At 38.0% G+C, this 17,927-nt stretch overlaps 1 protein-coding gene across 4 annotated transcripts in view; it reads left to right on the top strand.

Annotated features, from left to right (window-relative positions):
• The window catches only part of RPS6KC1 (ribosomal protein S6 kinase C1), a 113,817-nt gene extending 96,269 nt beyond the window's left edge, over positions 1-17,548 (top strand). For all 4 annotated transcript variants that reach the window (XM_067564979.1, XM_067564981.1, XM_067564980.1 and 1 more), the window contains 3 exons: positions 12,341-12,423; positions 13,440-13,535; positions 16,622-17,548. In XM_067564979.1, the coding sequence (XP_067421080.1) occupies positions 12,341-12,423; positions 13,440-13,535; positions 16,622-16,732 (290 nt within the window). In that variant the 3' untranslated portion in view covers positions 16,733-17,548. The remainder of the gene's footprint in view (positions 1-12,340; positions 12,424-13,439; positions 13,536-16,621) is intronic.
• Positions 17,549-17,927: the final 379 nt, after the last annotated feature.

The following is a 17,927-nucleotide window of genomic DNA, read 5'->3' as shown; positions in this document are numbered from 1 at the left end:
AAAAATACTAACTTCATCAATATACAACAATAATAGAAACATAAATCTTACAACATCTTTAAATATACAAAATGTGGGAGGCATCTATGATGAGGAAAATTGGGCTTTGAAATAGTTTAGAGATTGATATCTTTTCTTAAAACCATTTTCATTAAATCCAATGGGATAAAATGTGCATCTTAGTTTTTCTGCTAAATGTTGTGCTTGAAACTGAAAATCCCTAATTTTAATTCTTGATATTACAGTGGTCAAGTGGTAATGCCTGCTAAAATTGAGATGGCTACACAGTTTCACTTATGAAATTTTGAAAACAAAAGGTTATCAACTCATTTAAAAAAACCCCAAAAGCCCCAAATTATTTTAATGACTGAAATTTTTCACTTGTGGGTTCTGTCTAGAGATGAACTGTTTTCGGGTTGCTTGAGCAAAATCTATTCAGTTATTTGAGCTCTCTGTGGAAGGGGAAAACTTTCTTGTTTTAAAATGCCTCCTACACTTCCTGCTGAATTCACAAACAGGTTGAACTTTGAAACTTGGCATGTAGGTGGTCCATAACTAAGGCATGTGCATAGTCCTTGATCAAGTTTGATAAAGATTGATTGAATAATAATGTTATAAACAATTTAAAAGATGGCATTTGAACTTGTTAACTTAGTACTGAGTAGCCCTTCACTCTGTGAGTTAGTCCCATTAAAAGCAAATGGAAGAAAGGGCTTCTCATTGTGAGTAAGAATGGTAGAACATGGTCCATTGGCAGCTGCTAGAAGTTGAATTTGGACCTCCCACTGTGACATTGCACTTTGTCTCTGCCCAATCTGACCTGCACAGAGGCTGCCGCTGGGCCAGTTTACAGGACGAAGATTATAATGTCTCTGAAACACAGCCAAATACTTTTTATATTTTAAAACAACACAAAACACCTCACTACCTTAACCTGAGGAACAGGAAAATCTGCAGATCAGTGGTGCCAAGGTTTTTGCACATGGTCAAAGTTTCATAGGCCATGGAGCATTGCCCTACCACTTTTAAGCAGTGGTCCCAAGCTACTGCCAGAGTGGCCTGGGATATTGCTCTGGCTGCATAGTTGCAATGCCTCTGAAATTGGACCCGGCTAGAAGAAGGGCTGGTGGAGCAATGGCTGGGCCAAATTTCAGTGAGTGCCATTGCGACCTGGCGCACAGAGCCACAACGCTACTCAAATTTGGCCTGGCTGCTCCTCCGTCCAGATGGAGGGGTAGTCAGGCCAAAAGGTGTTGTGAGCTGACACATCAGGAGTCTGTTCCTGTATGGCAGAGCGCAGGGGAGTCAGCCGAGAACTTGGTTCTTGGCGGCACTGGCTCATGCATTGTATGGGTAAGAGAAAGGGGAAACTCTGGGTATGCCAATATTGCAATTAAACACCCACGGCTGGCCCATGTCAGCCGACTCCGGCTTGCAAGGCTTGAGTGCAGGGCAGTAAAGTTGTAGTGTAGATGTTCAGCCTGGGGCCCGAGCTCTGGGACCCCACAAGGGGGAAGCGTCCCAGAGTTTCAGTCTGGGCCAAAATGTCTACATCATTTTACAGCCCTGCAAGCCCAAGTCAGCTGACACAGACCAACCACACGTTTAATTGCAGTGTAGACATGCCCTCTGTGCCTGAGGGAGACCCGGGGTCTCTGCAAGGGGATGGGGGTCGGCAGAGAAGCGGGGTCCCTGCTGGGGGTGGGGGTGGAATTTGTTCAGCAAGAAATATCTGAATTGGTGCCATTGCTGGCCATCCCTCCATTTTAGAGTTCTAGCAATTTCTGTTGCTTTTTAAAAGGTGAAAAAACCTATCTTTCTGTTGCCAAGGTGCTTCCATCATAGTGCAAACAATGTGCTGCTGCCTTGTTAGACCAGCCTTGCAGGAAGCTTTCTTCATCAGAACAGTAGTGGTAGCAAAGATGGAAACACATCCTGTCCCCACTCCATTGCCTTCATGAGGTGTGGACTTCAAAGACTTACGGCAGCCATTTTAATGACTACACAGTTGGAGGCCTCCTTTGACCCCATAAGCTCTAAACAACCAAATACTCCCTGCAGTTGTGCAGAGTTGACCAAACAGATGAAACAAAATGTAAAAATCACCAAAATGCAAGAGTTAAGGCTTCCTGCACCATCATTAACTCTGCTTCAGTGCACGTTTGTAGTATTGATCTGGAGTTTTCTTGGGTAAGCCTCCAATCCTGCAGTTTGGATCTGTGTGCGTGGACTTTTGCATTCATAGAGCCTCACCGACATCACTGGAACACTGTGCAATTGTGTGTGTCTGCAAATATCTATCCAGTTAAAGGATAGGGGTCTGCATATGTAAATATTATATATGTGCAAGTTGGTTGAGTTAATGTTGCTGTAGGATTCTTAACTTCTACACTTCCTGATTGCACAGATAATATTAAGACTGTGTAACATTGCATTAATGTATTTTTGGACATTAATATTGCATACACTGTAAATGTTTGTAGTAACTTAACAAGAGAGTGTTGCTTTGAGTGGAGGAACATTTTATTTTGAGTAGCAGACTCATTGCTGTACCTAGTAATAACAGATATTGCTCAGTCCAGACTGGCTCTTTAGAGTTCCCGCTATTTAATCACATTGCTCATCATTAGATAGCTAGTTTCAGTCTGCTTCCATCAGGTTCAGGAACACTCCAAGTGTATGATGCTTGAGTGATCATCATTCTGTTGAGAACCCAAGTCTCTGCTCTATCAGGACAACATATCCCTCCCCCCCTTACAATTGTCTGCTTTAAAATATTACTTGTATTCAACAACACTGTAAGAAGCTGTTCTTTTAAGTTACTTATTTGCTTTAATTACACATTGGCAATCGAAAAAGAGTTCTTATGTGAAAACATTGCCATCAAGATTCTGTTATTATAGATACTATACAGATTAGCTATTCTTGAGATGCAATTCTTTATTTGTATCAATTTTTGGACACAGGTTCATCAACAGAAATGGCAGAAAATTGATCTGAAAGTTTAACATGTAGCAGGGTAGCATCAATGTAAAATCAGACTGCTGTGTAAAAAGTTTAAAAAATGTTCAACGCTTGTGTTTACAAGTAACACTGGAGATTGCCTGAACTGAAAGAGATGAGAAGAGAGAGAATCAATAGGTTTACTTTGACTATTTCCTCATTTAAAGTCAGCAATTTCCCTGATTGCATGGGTCTTTGACAACAATGGCGTGGGGAAGAGGAGAGTAATATTTAAAAAGAAGAAATGGGAAATTGGACTGTCTAGTTAGGCAAGGACAGGTCGGGTAGGAAGGAGAAAGGTAAAAAGATTTTTTTTAATTTGACTAGATTTCAAGGATTAGTTTCTTTTTAAACTTAACTTTGGACACTAAATAATGTGTCCATCTCACTGTGGTATCTGAGAGAAGAATAAGATTTTAAGAAGCTCTTTGTTTACCAATGTGCTAATGTACCAGAATCTAACCACTGGAATAGATTAAGAAAATGGCATTTTAGTGTTTAAAGTCTCTCGTCAGTGGGGCTCATATGGGGCCAGAAGTCCCTCCCTGTGGCGCTCATTGCAGGACCAAGGCCTAAGAAATCACTCTAAAAATTGAACTCAGGAGTATAGAACAGTGTCTGATTTTGTAATAAAATAACCAACACTATTATAGAAGCAGCCATCATAGCCTTTAGACTATTTAAGACAAGGGATTGTCAGTTCTCACTAAAACCCATCAAGAGCTGAGATGAAATGTGACCGCGCATCTATAAAATGATATTGTTTTCCTCGCATTTATATATATTAAATATGAAAGGGCTCCTTATTAATGATAAAGTGGCAAGAAAATGGAAAAATGAAGGTTTAAAAAGTTGCCCAGGATATTCTTATGACAACATAGTCAACTTTCTGTTAAATAGCAATATAAATTTATATCTTGCATAAATTAAAAGCTTCTTTCAGGAAGGATTAATCTTTTGCAAGAAGTTACGTTTTTCACAGTTGACCAGCAGGTGGCATTGTACCATTAATGGATTTATGTTGTTGACTGGTTGGCACCCTCCTTTGCCTGACTTTAGATAAGATCTGTAGACTAGAGAAGAGCTTTGTTGTAATTATTTGCATAACAAGAACTTTGAGAGTTGTAGAGTGTTCTAGTATGGCATATATTGGTAAAAGTGGAAAGTCCCTTAGCTCCTGGGGTAGGTCTACTTTAATAAAGTCCAGGCTGATAAATAACTCAATAACAAAGCTATCTGTAGATGTTTAAAAATAGTGCCTATATTATACTTTGATTAATAGCCAAGCCAAATCTTTGCTGTCCACCCATGATAAGTCAGATTTTGTTTCTGTGAACTATAAGGGAAATAAGGATGAATTATAAATCATTCCTCATAAACTCAGCACATTAAGAGCAAAAAATGTGGATTTTTTTGGTCAACATGAATGTACCATAAATATAACAAATGTGTTTAACAAATTTATAAACCCACAGATGAGAATTTTCACTGCATTAACTCTGAAGTGCATAATGTTTGCTTACCATCACCTTTTTTACATTATTTTTTTGTTGTCTAAATAGTTTAAAAATGTGCTAAGCTGCTGATGTCTGAATAAAAAGTAAAGTTGTCACCAGTTCATGATGAGAATGATTCACTTCTGTTTAAACAGCCCTTTGCTCTCAGTGCCCCCTGAGAACTCTTATCACATATTTGTTCCAAAAAAAAAAAAAAAGAGAGAGAGAAGAAACCACCCCCCACACAACCCATTATCCCTCTGCCCCATGCTTTATAATATCAACAGTGTAACTTTTTTATCTCTTGGTTAATGTGCCTTGGTATTTTGAGGGGGAAAAAATTCCAGTAACAGATTCAATTTACAAGGACAGAAACTTGAGCAAATGCCAAGCTAGCGGGGGGGGGGGCATTATTCTGCTCTATAAATAAGTTTAAAAAAGAAACAAACACACGAACCTGTGAATCAACATGTTTTGGTCTAAGTGAGGGGGGAAAAGCAAGATAGATAAATTTTGAAATGCAAATGATCACCTTCTGTTATTTAAGTACAGTTTTTGCCAACTTTGTGCTCATAGATTTGAAGAATCGTTGCCATTTAAATAATACAATAACCCTGTGACACTCTTGGTAAGGTGTAGATAATCACAAGTTTATAAACTTTTAAAGAATCCTAGCCATTGTTTGTTTATATCTGTGAGAAAGCCAAAACATAAGTGGCTGCAGCTGCAGCCATACCAGGAGCATCTGGATACATACCTGACCAAGATTAGGTCTTGTTGATAAAGCAGAAAGAAGTCATTTTAGTATATTTTGTATCTCTGATTTCCAAAGCAAAGCGCTGCAGATAAAATCTACTGTTTTAACATGTGTGAACATACATCTCGTGTCCCCCGCATCCCCCATACTGCAGGGTGTATTGATTTAAATCAAGGTGATTTTAAATTATGATTTTAATCACCAGGTGGAACACCTCGATTTAAATCTATTTTAATCAAATTTTCCATTTGTGCTTCACTTATTTTCTAAAAAAAGATGCATTCTCATTTATAGGTATAACCATTAAATAGAGTCTTTACCCTATATCCGGTAAACCTTTTTGTTACCTAGTGATGAGATTCATGATGGTGTTTCCTGGAGTCAGAGGCTAGGTCCCAATGTCTGTGATGACTTTGTCAGTGTCTTGTACCCGGTAGCACAGCCCCGGGACCCCTCACAGGATCAAGCCCTTAAAACAGTACATGATCTATTTTGCCATATTTATAAAGTTTGACCTCAGAAGTTGGATATTTCCCCCGCCGATTCTTTCCTTCTAAATTGTAATTCAAAGTTTTTGATAGTTTCCTTGATTAAGCATATTTATTTTTTATTTCAATGTTTTAAGAGATTTAGGCCATATCATATTTTGTATTAAATTCAGATTTGATTTGAAACCAGTTTATTTTTAAAAAGAAAAACATATTATAATTTAATTAACACCATCAACAAATCTGACTTAAATAAAAAATTAAATAATTGATTTTTATCCACCCTGCCATATTGTATGTGTCTCGCATCCAAATCGCCCTGCTAGTTAGAAGGGAAAAGTCCTATCTGATGACTATGATGTTATCAAAGGGCTAGGTTTCATAGCTGCAGCATTGTAGACTGAAATGTGATGGGCTTTTCTGAACAAATAAAATCCAATACTACCTTTTATCACTTTTAGCAATAGGATTGCAGTATGTAAACTTATGATTGACTGAGTTACCTTAGCCATCATCCCAACATATAACCATGGCATATTTTTCATTGGTATATCACAGCTGTGAAATCTAGCCCACTGATAATGCAATGGTGATGAGAGAACAGATGAGTTATGAAATCCCATTCTCCCACCTGCTCTTTTATTTCTAACAGTGAATCTTAAACAAGCTGAGCATGTAGAAAGACAGACACATAGTTGAGATTTTCAAGCCAGCAGGGGGATCTAAGTACAGAATTCCCATCAATTTCTCTTGTAGGATACAGAAAAGACGTGAAGGAAATAGACAGTTCTAGTCATACATCTTAGTATTTTGGTGACTTCACAAGCCAGTTGATGTGACCAGACCCCCGGTGCATCATATAACTGTATATAATTGCACATAAGTATATCAGTATATTTGGTTTAGATCAAACCAGTATTTACTGTACACTGTATAAAACCTACCAAAATCAAAGATTTGTAGGTAAATATTTGTTTAGTCCAAAAAAAGCCCAAATTGTTTCACACCACAACCTGAGCTCCATGCTCCTAGTTGTGAAATGAGAGCTTCAATTTTGCTCTTAGACAGTTTCCTACAAGCAAGAAAAATACAGCTAATGGTTAGAAGCACACAATATTAAAAAAAAGTCAAAAATATCAACATTGGTCTTTATGGCATGATGTTTATTTGCTGGAAAAATATATCCAGCCCTAATTTACCAATTACCTGAAGCCTTATGTATGTGTATATAACTTTCAGTGTGAAGTTGCTGACATTCATTAAATACTGCTGTTCTGTATTACTGCAATTTCATTTGGAGTACATTGTTTAAGAATCAGAGTGCCTATGGTAGATTAAAATACCATTGACCTCTAGAAGTCAAAGGGAGGGTTGGTCTAACGGTTATAGTGCGAGACTGGACTCTGTGGGTTCTATTTCTGGCTTTGCTATTGACTTGCTGTGTGAACTTTATACAGTGTGTGATCCTGAATGCAAAGGAGAAAGTAGCAAGGGAGGATAAAGATAGTTTGAACAGCGAAGGTAGAATCCTTGGCTAACTTGATTGTTAGAAACGTTGTATTTAGGAAACAAGATTGGTGAAGATAATTTAGACCAACTGAATATGGAGGTAAGATCTGGAACTATAGAGAAAACATTTATTTATTGTGAAGTGGGAAATAAAATATTATAGAGCTCTAAAGACCCTGAAGTGCCAAAAAGCCAACAGTTCAACCCCAAAATAACAAAATCCCATGCACATAGGACAAAGGAATTATTGAAAGGAATGGGATTGCAGAGATTATTAAACATCTTTCAGAATTAACTTGTTCATAAGGCATATTTTAAAGTAGCTGTCTTCAGACAAATATGTTCTTGCTCTGCACTCTTTCTGGGCACAATAACTTAAGCAATGAGACATTTAGAATGATGTTTGACTTGCAAAAATCAGTCATTTGCTTTACAATTCTTTCAGTTTGCATGGAACAAAACCCAGTTAATATTTCCAGACGAAACTGTAATTCCCAAAGGAGACATTTGCATGAGGTTGGGCATCAGACTTGAAGTTAATAAGGAAGATTGCTTTGTAATGAAAGTGGAGGCAGCTGATGGGTTAAAGAGCATGTTGGGTGTGAGGTTTGCCACCTTTTGATAATACAGCGGTAAAGAATCTTGGTCTCCTATGGCATCTGACTGTTCTAGAGAAAGTTTTAATTCCATATTGGGTTGCTAACAGGAATAAAAAACATAAACCCCTTTATTTAGTTATCCCTTTTTTTTACGTGACATGAGGAAATTCCTTCAAAAAAGGAATACTGATACCTGTGTGATTTAAATACCTAAGTATGTAGGTTCCTATTTTTGTGCCCAAATTGATCTTGGCAGATGTTCATTTGATTTGCCTCACTACTTTATTGTTTAAAAGACCATGATATACTTTCGATACATAACTATGAATGGTCTGTGTTTCATAAATTGCTAAGACTTTATCAGAGCATTATGACCAAATCTCTTATGTGATGTAGTATTTAGTTACTGTATCTTATGAGATCTTGGCTGACCGAATCTGTGTGGAGTAAACTGGCTTTGGCTCCTTTTATCTGGTTCTTTGCAAATGCTTCTTTACATTCATAAATAATCAAATAAAATGCCAAGCTTTAAAAAAAATTAAATTATGACTATAAGGCAAATAGAATTTCTGGAGTAACTCTAATGACTATACATGCAGTGCTGAATGTTCTGCGTGACAGCAGAGATTGGTAAACACCATGTCTGTCATTTTCAGGGGTTTGTGCTTGTCCTTTCTCCCCATCAATTCTCCTTAATGGTTTTGGCAGGGTTACACAGTGACACCTGATGGTAATTCAGACGAGTTTTGGGTTTGGAGTTTTGGGCTCTGGCCAGTGGAAAAACTATGCTAAATGTTACATTATTGCCACTAGAATGCAGTATAAGTGAAAAGGACTCATCAGAACTTGAAATAATTATTATAATCAATCAACCAAAAGTCAAATGGTATCTTTTTTAATCTTAGGAGAAACCTCTCAATACAAAACTCTAGAGCTTCTGTATATTAGGTTAAGCAATCCTCCATTACATTCAGAAATCAACTTATTTTCACGTGTACTAACTTCAGAACTAATTCAAATTTCTGTTTTGGGAGTTAGTTTCTCCTGGAAAACTTGACTGAATTTTGTTCGAGGTGAATGGAAAGACAAGAAGACCTGGCCTAAACTGCATAGTAGCTGCAAGTCCATTAGACTGCCTCTGAACCTGGTATCTTTTCCAAAAACTGGCACTGATTTAAAAGATCTCATGGTCAGCCTCAGATGAGGCTGCATTTGGGAGAAAAAAATTTCCTGTGTGCCTGTATGTAAAACTTTTTGAGATTTTTAGCATGAAAAGTGGTATTTCAGTGTAAGATATTGTCCTTTATAAAATATATACAATAATGGTGCAACAGGCAAAGTGCATCTTGGTTATAATATTAATAACCATGTAAAGTATTTGCTTCCAACATCAGTTAGTTTGGGCTCCTGTTTCTACTCTAGAACTGGCTTGCATGTTTTGAAAATAAACTGGAAAAAACAAACAAACTGTCAGTTGAATATCAGAAAGGAAGGTACCACTATATATAATATAAATGTTGGGGCCAGGTGAAGGAAAGAAGGCCTTTTAGTCCAGACCAGCAGCTGTATTGGAAGAATAGCACTGAGCCTCCACACAGAAGCTGTTTATCTGCACATCTCTAAATGAAAGTGACTAGCATTTTGCAAAGCTTGTTGTCTTCAGTTAGCAATAGGTGTGGCAGGTAAAGTATTTCTGTGCAGGAATTTAGCATTATTGTGCTGCATTAGCTGATTCTGGTTGTCCCGTGGACCTGAATTACAGGGGAAAGAAAGTAACTCTTTCCGTTTAGTCAAGTTACATTAAGGTTGGATGAACTACTGATTTGTTCACCCTAGTATCTTTTTGTGATCTTGTATACTGTTAATCTCAGGAAACACTAGCACCTGTGTGTGTGTGTGTGTGTGTGTGTGTGTGTGTGTGTGTGTGTGTGTGTGTGTGTGTGTGTGTGTGTGTGTGTGTGTGTGTGTGTGTGTGTGTGTGTGTGTGTGTGTGTGTGTGCGCGCGCGCATCCGAATGTGAATACGGTCCTTAATATAAAGGTTGATAAAGGACTGGCGCAAATAGACCCAACTTATTCATTTAGGCCTATGGGTCAGTACCATTTATTGTCTAAATTACTTTGCTGATGGATAGAGACAAAAATGTTTTCTTAGTAAGGTTAGATATTGTGGTTCACATTTATTGCAATATTAAAGCTTTGAAAAAGCATATGCTCTGTGTGGTATTACATTAGCTGACTTCTGTATATCACTTGAAAGCACTTCATAATCTATAGTTTCTAAATTTTCCCATGAAGCGTAGTTGATATAAAAATGCAGTAATATTGATATGACATTCTAATGTGAGCTGCTCAAAGTAATGGAATGTGAACAGCATATATTTATATGTACCATTTTCAATGACTTTTTAAGGAAAACATCTTACTTTGATTTTAAACATAAAAACAGTGGGGCTTAGGAGGCAAAGCAGCACCTAAGGACGTATGAGCATTGGGGGAATGGAAGGAAAGTAAAGCTAATTTCAATTTTGATTAGTACATATGGATGCTTCACCTAGAGGGCTTTTATCCTTAACATTTTACTTTGGTTTTGGTGACTAATCATTTAGACTCTATAAACCATGTGAACAATCTTTCCAGAACCCTCAGTGTAAATTGAACCTTGTTTTTTGTGGCTGTTTCTTTTTATCCTAATTGCATCATTTTGATGGTATTTGGGGATGAAAGTAACAAGAGGATTTAGTGTCAGTGTTGTGGCTCACATATGTAAAAGACCTGAAATGATACAATTTTCTATTTATAACTTGACAATTTTCTAGTGGTTAGATGTCAGGCCTTGGCGTCAGGAGAACTGGGCTTGTATCGCCGTTTTGCCACTTTATCAATCTCTGCTTCAGCTTGTCCTTCTGCAAAACAAGTGAATTAACATGAAACAACCTCTTGGAAATAGCTTTGAGATTCTCTGGTAGAAGGCACTATGGACTTGATTCTGCAAATAATTGATCAGCATCTGTTACTACCAAGGGTTGTATTGCCCTAACTATACTAGTGAACTTTCTAGTGTAGACAGTATGTTAGTTAAAGAAATCCTGCCCCATGCATGTGATATAAGAGAGTATTAAAAAAAGGAGGCAACAGCTGTATTAAGGGACAGTCCTGCCAGGGGTGAGCATCTTGAACTTGCATTGCAGCGAATGGGAGCGGCACTACTCCTCACTCCACATCTTACAGTATTGGGCTGTCATTGTTTCTTTTTGTCAGGTGGAGAGCTGTAGTCACTGTTTTACTCTCCCCAGCTACAAGAATCTGATGCATCTGTAGTTCCTCTCCTGCCATCTTCATTTTAGTCTGCATTAAAGGATACACAAGAGTTCTTTTTTTCTAAATTGGCAAAATGTGTTTCATAGCAACTGCCATGTGACTATATACTAATCAATGCTCTGTGCTTGGAATCTCGTGTGGATTTTAACACTAGAGCTATTTAAGAGCAGCTATTGCATTTTTGATAGTCAAAATTAAGATCCCCTCTTCACTGCAATCTATTACGCTCCCTATTTTAAAGCAGACAGCTCTGGTTTTTTGGTGGGTTTTTTTAACATGATTTTCAGTCAAGGCCAGGTACTTTCTGTGTGTTACAACCATGGATGTGCAACTGTGTATGATATGAGTGTATACAAGTCACACTGCTGTTTTCTGAACATAGAGAATAATGAAATAAATAGTCTGGATGGCTGCTGAGTATTAGGGAGGGGAGCTTTTAATATCTAGTTAGGTGATTTGAATCCAATCCAGTTGGTAGCAACTTTCAGTAACTGAATTCTGATGGCTGTTGAATAGCCACTGTGAAATTCTGCCTCAGCCCCGGGGACTAGATTAGATGACCTCCTGAAGTTCCTTCCAGCCCTGCATTTCTATGATTCTATGAAATGAGTTTAAGGTCTCAGTCCAGTTTCCAGTGGACTAGTGTCCTCCTCTTTATGTGACATCCTCTTTGGCAACCTCAGAGACCAAGGATTGGTCATCAGATAACTGAACTATCCTTTAACTTCCAGGACAGAACTGAGATATTTTAGTGGAGCTGTCGTAGGATCCTGGACTGTACCTATTTCATGGATAAATGGAGTTCAGTCTTAAGAATGTTTAATCTACTCCCTTTCACCAGCCATGAATTCACTAAACGCATTTTTGTTTTACAAGGAAACACTGCAATCCTGCGTAGCGGAATCCTTGTCCTAGTGCCTACTGGTCCTGAAACTGTCCATATTGTGCAAGTAAAGTGGAAATGATAAATTGAGTATATTGTGCAGCTGCATTGAAACATGTAGCCTGTGATAGGTGGCTAAAGGGCTCAGTAACATGCAGGCATAATGAAAGGTCTGTAGTACATAGAGTATGCTCAGTCAGCATTCAACAGTCACCTTGTAAATAAGTATTCATTTGGAAGGTGAAACTGACACTTTCAATATTAATCTAAATGTCTTGTGTTCAGAGGTTGGAGCTATTCTAGAAGACACAGAAGCTTGTGATTGGTGGAGTCTAGGTGCCATTCTCTTCGAACTCCTCACTGGAAAGGTAGGCTCTGGTGCAGGTATTTAGTAGACATGAAAGCACTGTTCTCCCAGGAGCACTTGTGCCTGAGCGTGCTTTTATTACTGTCTCCCTTTGAACTGTGCTCTTCAGACCTGGCCTGCATAGAATTAGAGGAACAGTGCAGGTTTTTCAAGGATTCACACTTGTTCAAACTTCAGCACAAAAACTTGATAAAGTTGTATTAAGTTCAAAACTGCAGTATGGTAAATAAAAATAAAGCCAGGATTATTCTTTAGTTTTAAACTAAATTCAGTATGTCTAATATTCCTTCCCTACTTTTTCTAATGCATATGTCCAGCATTTGTACACTAGTGCAAATGTTAGTGCTGAAGATATTGGATATCAGTCCAGGGAGCAGTATAGACATACGTATGTTATACTGACATTAATTGAGGTTTGAGCTGGGTCTGCGGTGAAGTGTCGATATTTAATCAATTACTATATGGATTGGCCCCTCTGTCAGTAAAATGGATTTCACCTCCTCCCCTCTTATTGCTTGTACTCACATGACCCAGTTTGACTTCTCCCCTGCATATGTTCTAATGCATGCATATATTAGGATCAATAATTTTAAAGTATAATGTATGAGGTTAATATGCTTAAAGTGATGATATGAGGTCAGCCCAGACAGAAGCAGGTGGTAGAAAAAAGACATTGCTGCTTATTGGGAAAACTATTCAGTATTCTAAAAATGGGTGTCTGACCAAATCCAATTGGTCGGTTGACTTGGACTGTCGTAGCAGTTCCATTTTGAACAAAGTTCAAGAATCCAGTTGACCAGAATCAGGAGAAAGATGAGGTCTGGGGAGAGAAGAGAATTAAAATATAATTATATAAAAACATAGTTCCAGGAAAACTTCTATTACCTTCATATATCCTTCTGAAGTTTGCTTTATATTAGTCAGAGAGTTGCTCTAAGTACAGTGTTTGCTTCAGTGTGCACCTATGCTATCATTGTATTACGTTGGTTAAGAAGTGTTCTGGATTGATTGTTTCAGACTCTGGCTGAGTGTCATCCAGCAGGAATAAACACTCATACTTCTTTGAACATGCCAGATCACATATCCGAAGAGGCCAGATCACTCATTCAGCAGGTAATTTAACTGAGAATGTTTTTTACATATGTAAGCAAACATATATGTACAGAAGTTTCTAACTGTGCTGTAGTGGTGAAATAAACTAACTATAGAAAGCTGACTGCAGGGATGTAGGCAGCCCTCCTGTCATTGCTTATGAATTTTGCATGAATATATTGTTACATCTGGAAATTCTGACTTCTGATGCCAGGCTTCTAAGTAGAGGACTAAGAGTTTAACATTGACTTCAAAGGGAGAAAAGTTAAGCCAATGCTGAGTGCTTTTGAAAATTTATGGTGGTATACAACCATTTTAGAAGTTGTGTTCTAAATCCATCCAAAGTATTTCCATGAACATTTAATTGAATCCAAAAATATGAATGCCAATATAGCATGCTACCTACAGACTTTAAATAATCCATAGTTTGCTGTTGTTTTAACCATACCTATGACATTACTATAGTTGAAAATGTGTTACTACCCTCCATGAAGGAAGAGAATTTCAAGGCACCCCTTAAGGATGGAAGAAAAGTGTAATTAAAGTGTGATGAATCTGACTTTTGGAATAGGAAGATAATTTTTAATACGTTGTCTATTAGAGGATTGAAGCAAAGGGTGGTAGCTTGAAAGAAAATACATGGCCTTTCAGATTGATGTGCCTTGTATTAAAGTTTTTTAATATTGAGGGGAAGGACAGGAGTTGCTGTTTCTAGCTTTTTCCATGTTAGGCAGTCATGACTGATAATACAAGATGCTGAAATAAATTTATGCATGAACAGCATAGAATTTTAATGAATGCACTTCTCCTTTCTCTCCTCCTTGTGCTTTCATTAATTTCAGCCATGACATGGGAACCCTAGTGTAGGTATGACTGACTCCATTTGAGCAGGGTAAATGATATATGGTGGTTTTGTGATTTGGACTTCGGATGAAGAGCATCTGGTTTAGAGGCTACACAAATGATGACGTCACTTAGGAACTGAGTCTTGATTTGCACACAGTTGAACGCCAAGGAAAGAGACTTAAAGCTGGGCAGGTTAAAGGAACCAATGGCAAACTGACTTCTGTATCTTTTTCCCTAGCTACTGATTTGTGGTCCATCACTCATATTATAATATATTACAAATCCCAGTGCTAGCCTAGCACCCACAGGTGTCATGTTACTAAAGTGTGTGAGAAATAGATGAACTGTACATAGTGAAGGAAATATCTCACATATACTTCTAGAGCTGGAGACCTATTAGGTGCTGTAGTCCACCTCTCCCTGACAGTGTAAGGATTGGTCTCTGTTGTAAATTTACTAGTGTTTTGTCTGGTTCATTTTTAAACATGCCAAGAAATGGAGATTCTACCACTTACTGTTTGAAGTGACACACTGATATATAGTATATATTCTTCACTTTCAGGCAACTGTGCAGTTTCACTTCAACAAGGTTGTATCTGTTGAGTCTTAGCTCAGGTTAAGTCCTCATGTGCAGCCTAGTGACTTATAGGATGGAGGTTCAGCTCCATAGGCTAGTAAATCAAACTTCAGTTGTGTGACTATCCAAGGAAACGACCATTCATTGTTGAGGAAACCTTGTCAGGAAAAGGAAGGGTCTCTTGGCATGGTTAGCAATTTGTCATTGTGACTTTCCTCTTCCACCCCCAACGAGGTTATGCAGGTCAGGACATCACAAAATAGCTTGCAGGGATCAGTGTGCAGCTACATGGAAAACCAAACCAAATTTTGTCTCGTGGCATACAGCTTCCAATGCTGATGACTTCTCTGATGACTTCATTTCTTCATCTAGCCAACATCATGTCCTTCACTTAGGATAAAACATTTTTTTTTTTTGGTTTAAAAGAATAATTTAAAGTTCTTATTTTGTATTTAATTGGTATTTTGTCCTCAAGATTTTTCTTTTAGATGCTTCCAGGTTTCACTGGCCAATAAAATTTGCACAATTTATTTTTTAAGGAAAAAAAGATTTAGTTTAACTTATAAAGCATTTATTTTCCAAGAGTAAAGTTTTTGTCCTGGAAGGCAGAACTTCTGAATGTAAAATTCATCGTGCTTACTTTCTCACCTGCTGCTGCTTGTTACGTTTCAGGGGAAGGCAGAGTGACAGTGACTGCAACTGCTTGCCTACTGGCTTGTGTAAATTCTCACAGCAATGCAGTTTGCTCGCTGAGTTATGTTTCAGGAATGAGGTTAGATTATTTTAAACGGCAGAGCCTATTTAAAATGTGCAAATTAATATGCTATGTGTTTATGCTTATTTTGATTGTCAGGTGTTGCCATTTGAATGCATTGAGATTAGAATTCATAGTACCCCTTCATGACAACTAGGAGAAGAAACTGTGTTATTGTTATTGATGTATATTCTGAAACATTCTGAGGAAAGGCAAAAACTGTGTATTTTTACTATAAGAAACAATCTCAAAGTCTGCAAAATATTTTCATGGCTTTTTTATCAGACTATTTGGAGTACCCTTTAAAGTGACCATTCTGCATTAAACTCAGCATCAATGCAGCCTGATTTCAATACACTGTATGGTTTGGAGATGGTAACTCAAGCAAAGAAGCTGTTTAGTTTTAGCAGTTTTCCTTTAAGCCCTTGTGCCAATTTTCTCCAACATCTCAATTTTAAATGTGGATGCAACGACATAACTTTACACTCCCTTATTCATTACAATAATTTTGTGGAAATACTCTTCAGGAGATAAAAATTGTTTATAATGGCACAGTGTTCTAGGGCAGTAGTGATGGAATCATGGAACTTAAAGAAACCTGTCTGCTGCGGTATTATCTTTATGCAGAAGGGACTAAAGTGTGACCATAGACCAAATGCAACCCGCAGAGTTTTACAATGTGGATTGTGTCTGCCATTCTTTTAGCCTTTGGAAACTAGGCGTCCGAGCATATAATGTTCCAGAGCATTGCATGCTGGGATCTTTAGTCTCAGCAGGTTGTATCTCCTTGTCCAGTAAAGGGCATCTTCAATGTGCCAAACTTGATATGTGTTGGGTGTGGTAGGCTGTACCTTACTCTTAGATCTTGCAGTGACTCTTTAAGACACAGTGCTCGTTTTTACTAACTGAATTGTATGGTGTGTTTTTAAGCTTTTGCAGTTTAACCCTGTGGAGCGTCTTGGTGCTGGAGTTGCAGGTGTTGAAGACATCAAATCTCATCCATTTTTTGCCCCTGTAGATTGGGCAGATCTATTGAGATGAAAGCAACTGTGGCTCTCTGAACATGCTCAGGTCTTCTGAGGGACACATTTCTCTGGCACAGAAGCACCCCTGACTTGTTATCATATAAGGAGTGTCGAATCGCTTGGACAATATGAATAAAGGAGATGGGAGTAATCATGCCAAAAGCGAATATTTTTAACATGAATCACTGACTGGACAGGGTGCTGTTGTTTTTATTGCAATTGGCTGCTATATGTAAACCTTTTCACCAAAGGTGTGCTCTGTGTTGAAACTGTTGGGTAAGCATGTCTAGCACTGCCAGCTTGTGAATTAAGTAAAAACAGGAACACACTCTAGGTGCTTCATCAGGTGATGGAAGTGCTTAACTCTGTTGTCCATCACAGCTGAAAATAGGGCCTTTTATAGTGTCAATAGACTATTTCCCTGTGCTAAATGCAACTGTGGGGGAGACGATCAACTAATTTATTAACGGTATATGCAGAACAAAATACTAAAAGTGCTTTATGTAAAACTTGGTATATAAAATAAAAATATATATCCATGAAGAAAAATAAGAAAGCTGTTGCATAATACTGTGGAATGTATCTTGAAAGTGATTGCATAGCATTTCAAATGGTGGAAAGAGCATATGAAAAAAACAATGCTGTCAGTGTTGTGCTTTCTCAGTTGGCAATGTCCGTTTAGAGCTCTCGCTCCATCACGTTGGATAAGTTGTCTGTTTCCGTCACTACAAAAAGGGAAGTGGTTTTTCCTCAGCCAGGTAAATATTGCTTTAGTAACTTAATAAGGACCAAGAAAACATCATGCTAAATAAATGTATGGATATAAAAATGAGACTCATCTCTCTTAATTGCAGTTACTGCAGTTTCACTTAATTTACTCTCCCTTGGAGTGTTCTCCTCAACCATTCCCTCTTAAGACCTCGCTGCCCACACACCTTTCCCTGATGAATCCTCTGGAGTCTTATTTCTTACATGATCCTAACAATATGAGAGGCTTGGCCCACTCTCATGATCTGTTTCCAGATACGAGGTGCAGAAGAACTAGGGGACTTGTCTGTCCCAAGTGAGTGAGCAGCAACTAAGCAAACTCTAGGTGGGAACTGGGATTGAGGCAATTGGCTGACCTGTTTGGTGAGTAGTGGGATCTGAGGGAGGGCGTAGGAAGAAGGGGCTAAAAATGAAGAGTATTTATTGCCTTATTCTTTTTCTTT

The sequence above is a fragment of the Emydura macquarii genome, unplaced genomic scaffold (assembly GCF_026122565.2).
Source record: "Emydura macquarii macquarii isolate MOO-44397 ecotype Brisbane River unplaced genomic scaffold, CSIRO-AGI_Emac_v2 contig_2676, whole genome shotgun sequence".
In the NCBI taxonomy this organism is placed as follows: Eukaryota; Metazoa; Chordata; order Testudines; family Chelidae; genus Emydura; species Emydura macquarii.
This window is presented reverse-complemented; position numbering and strand designations above follow the sequence as displayed.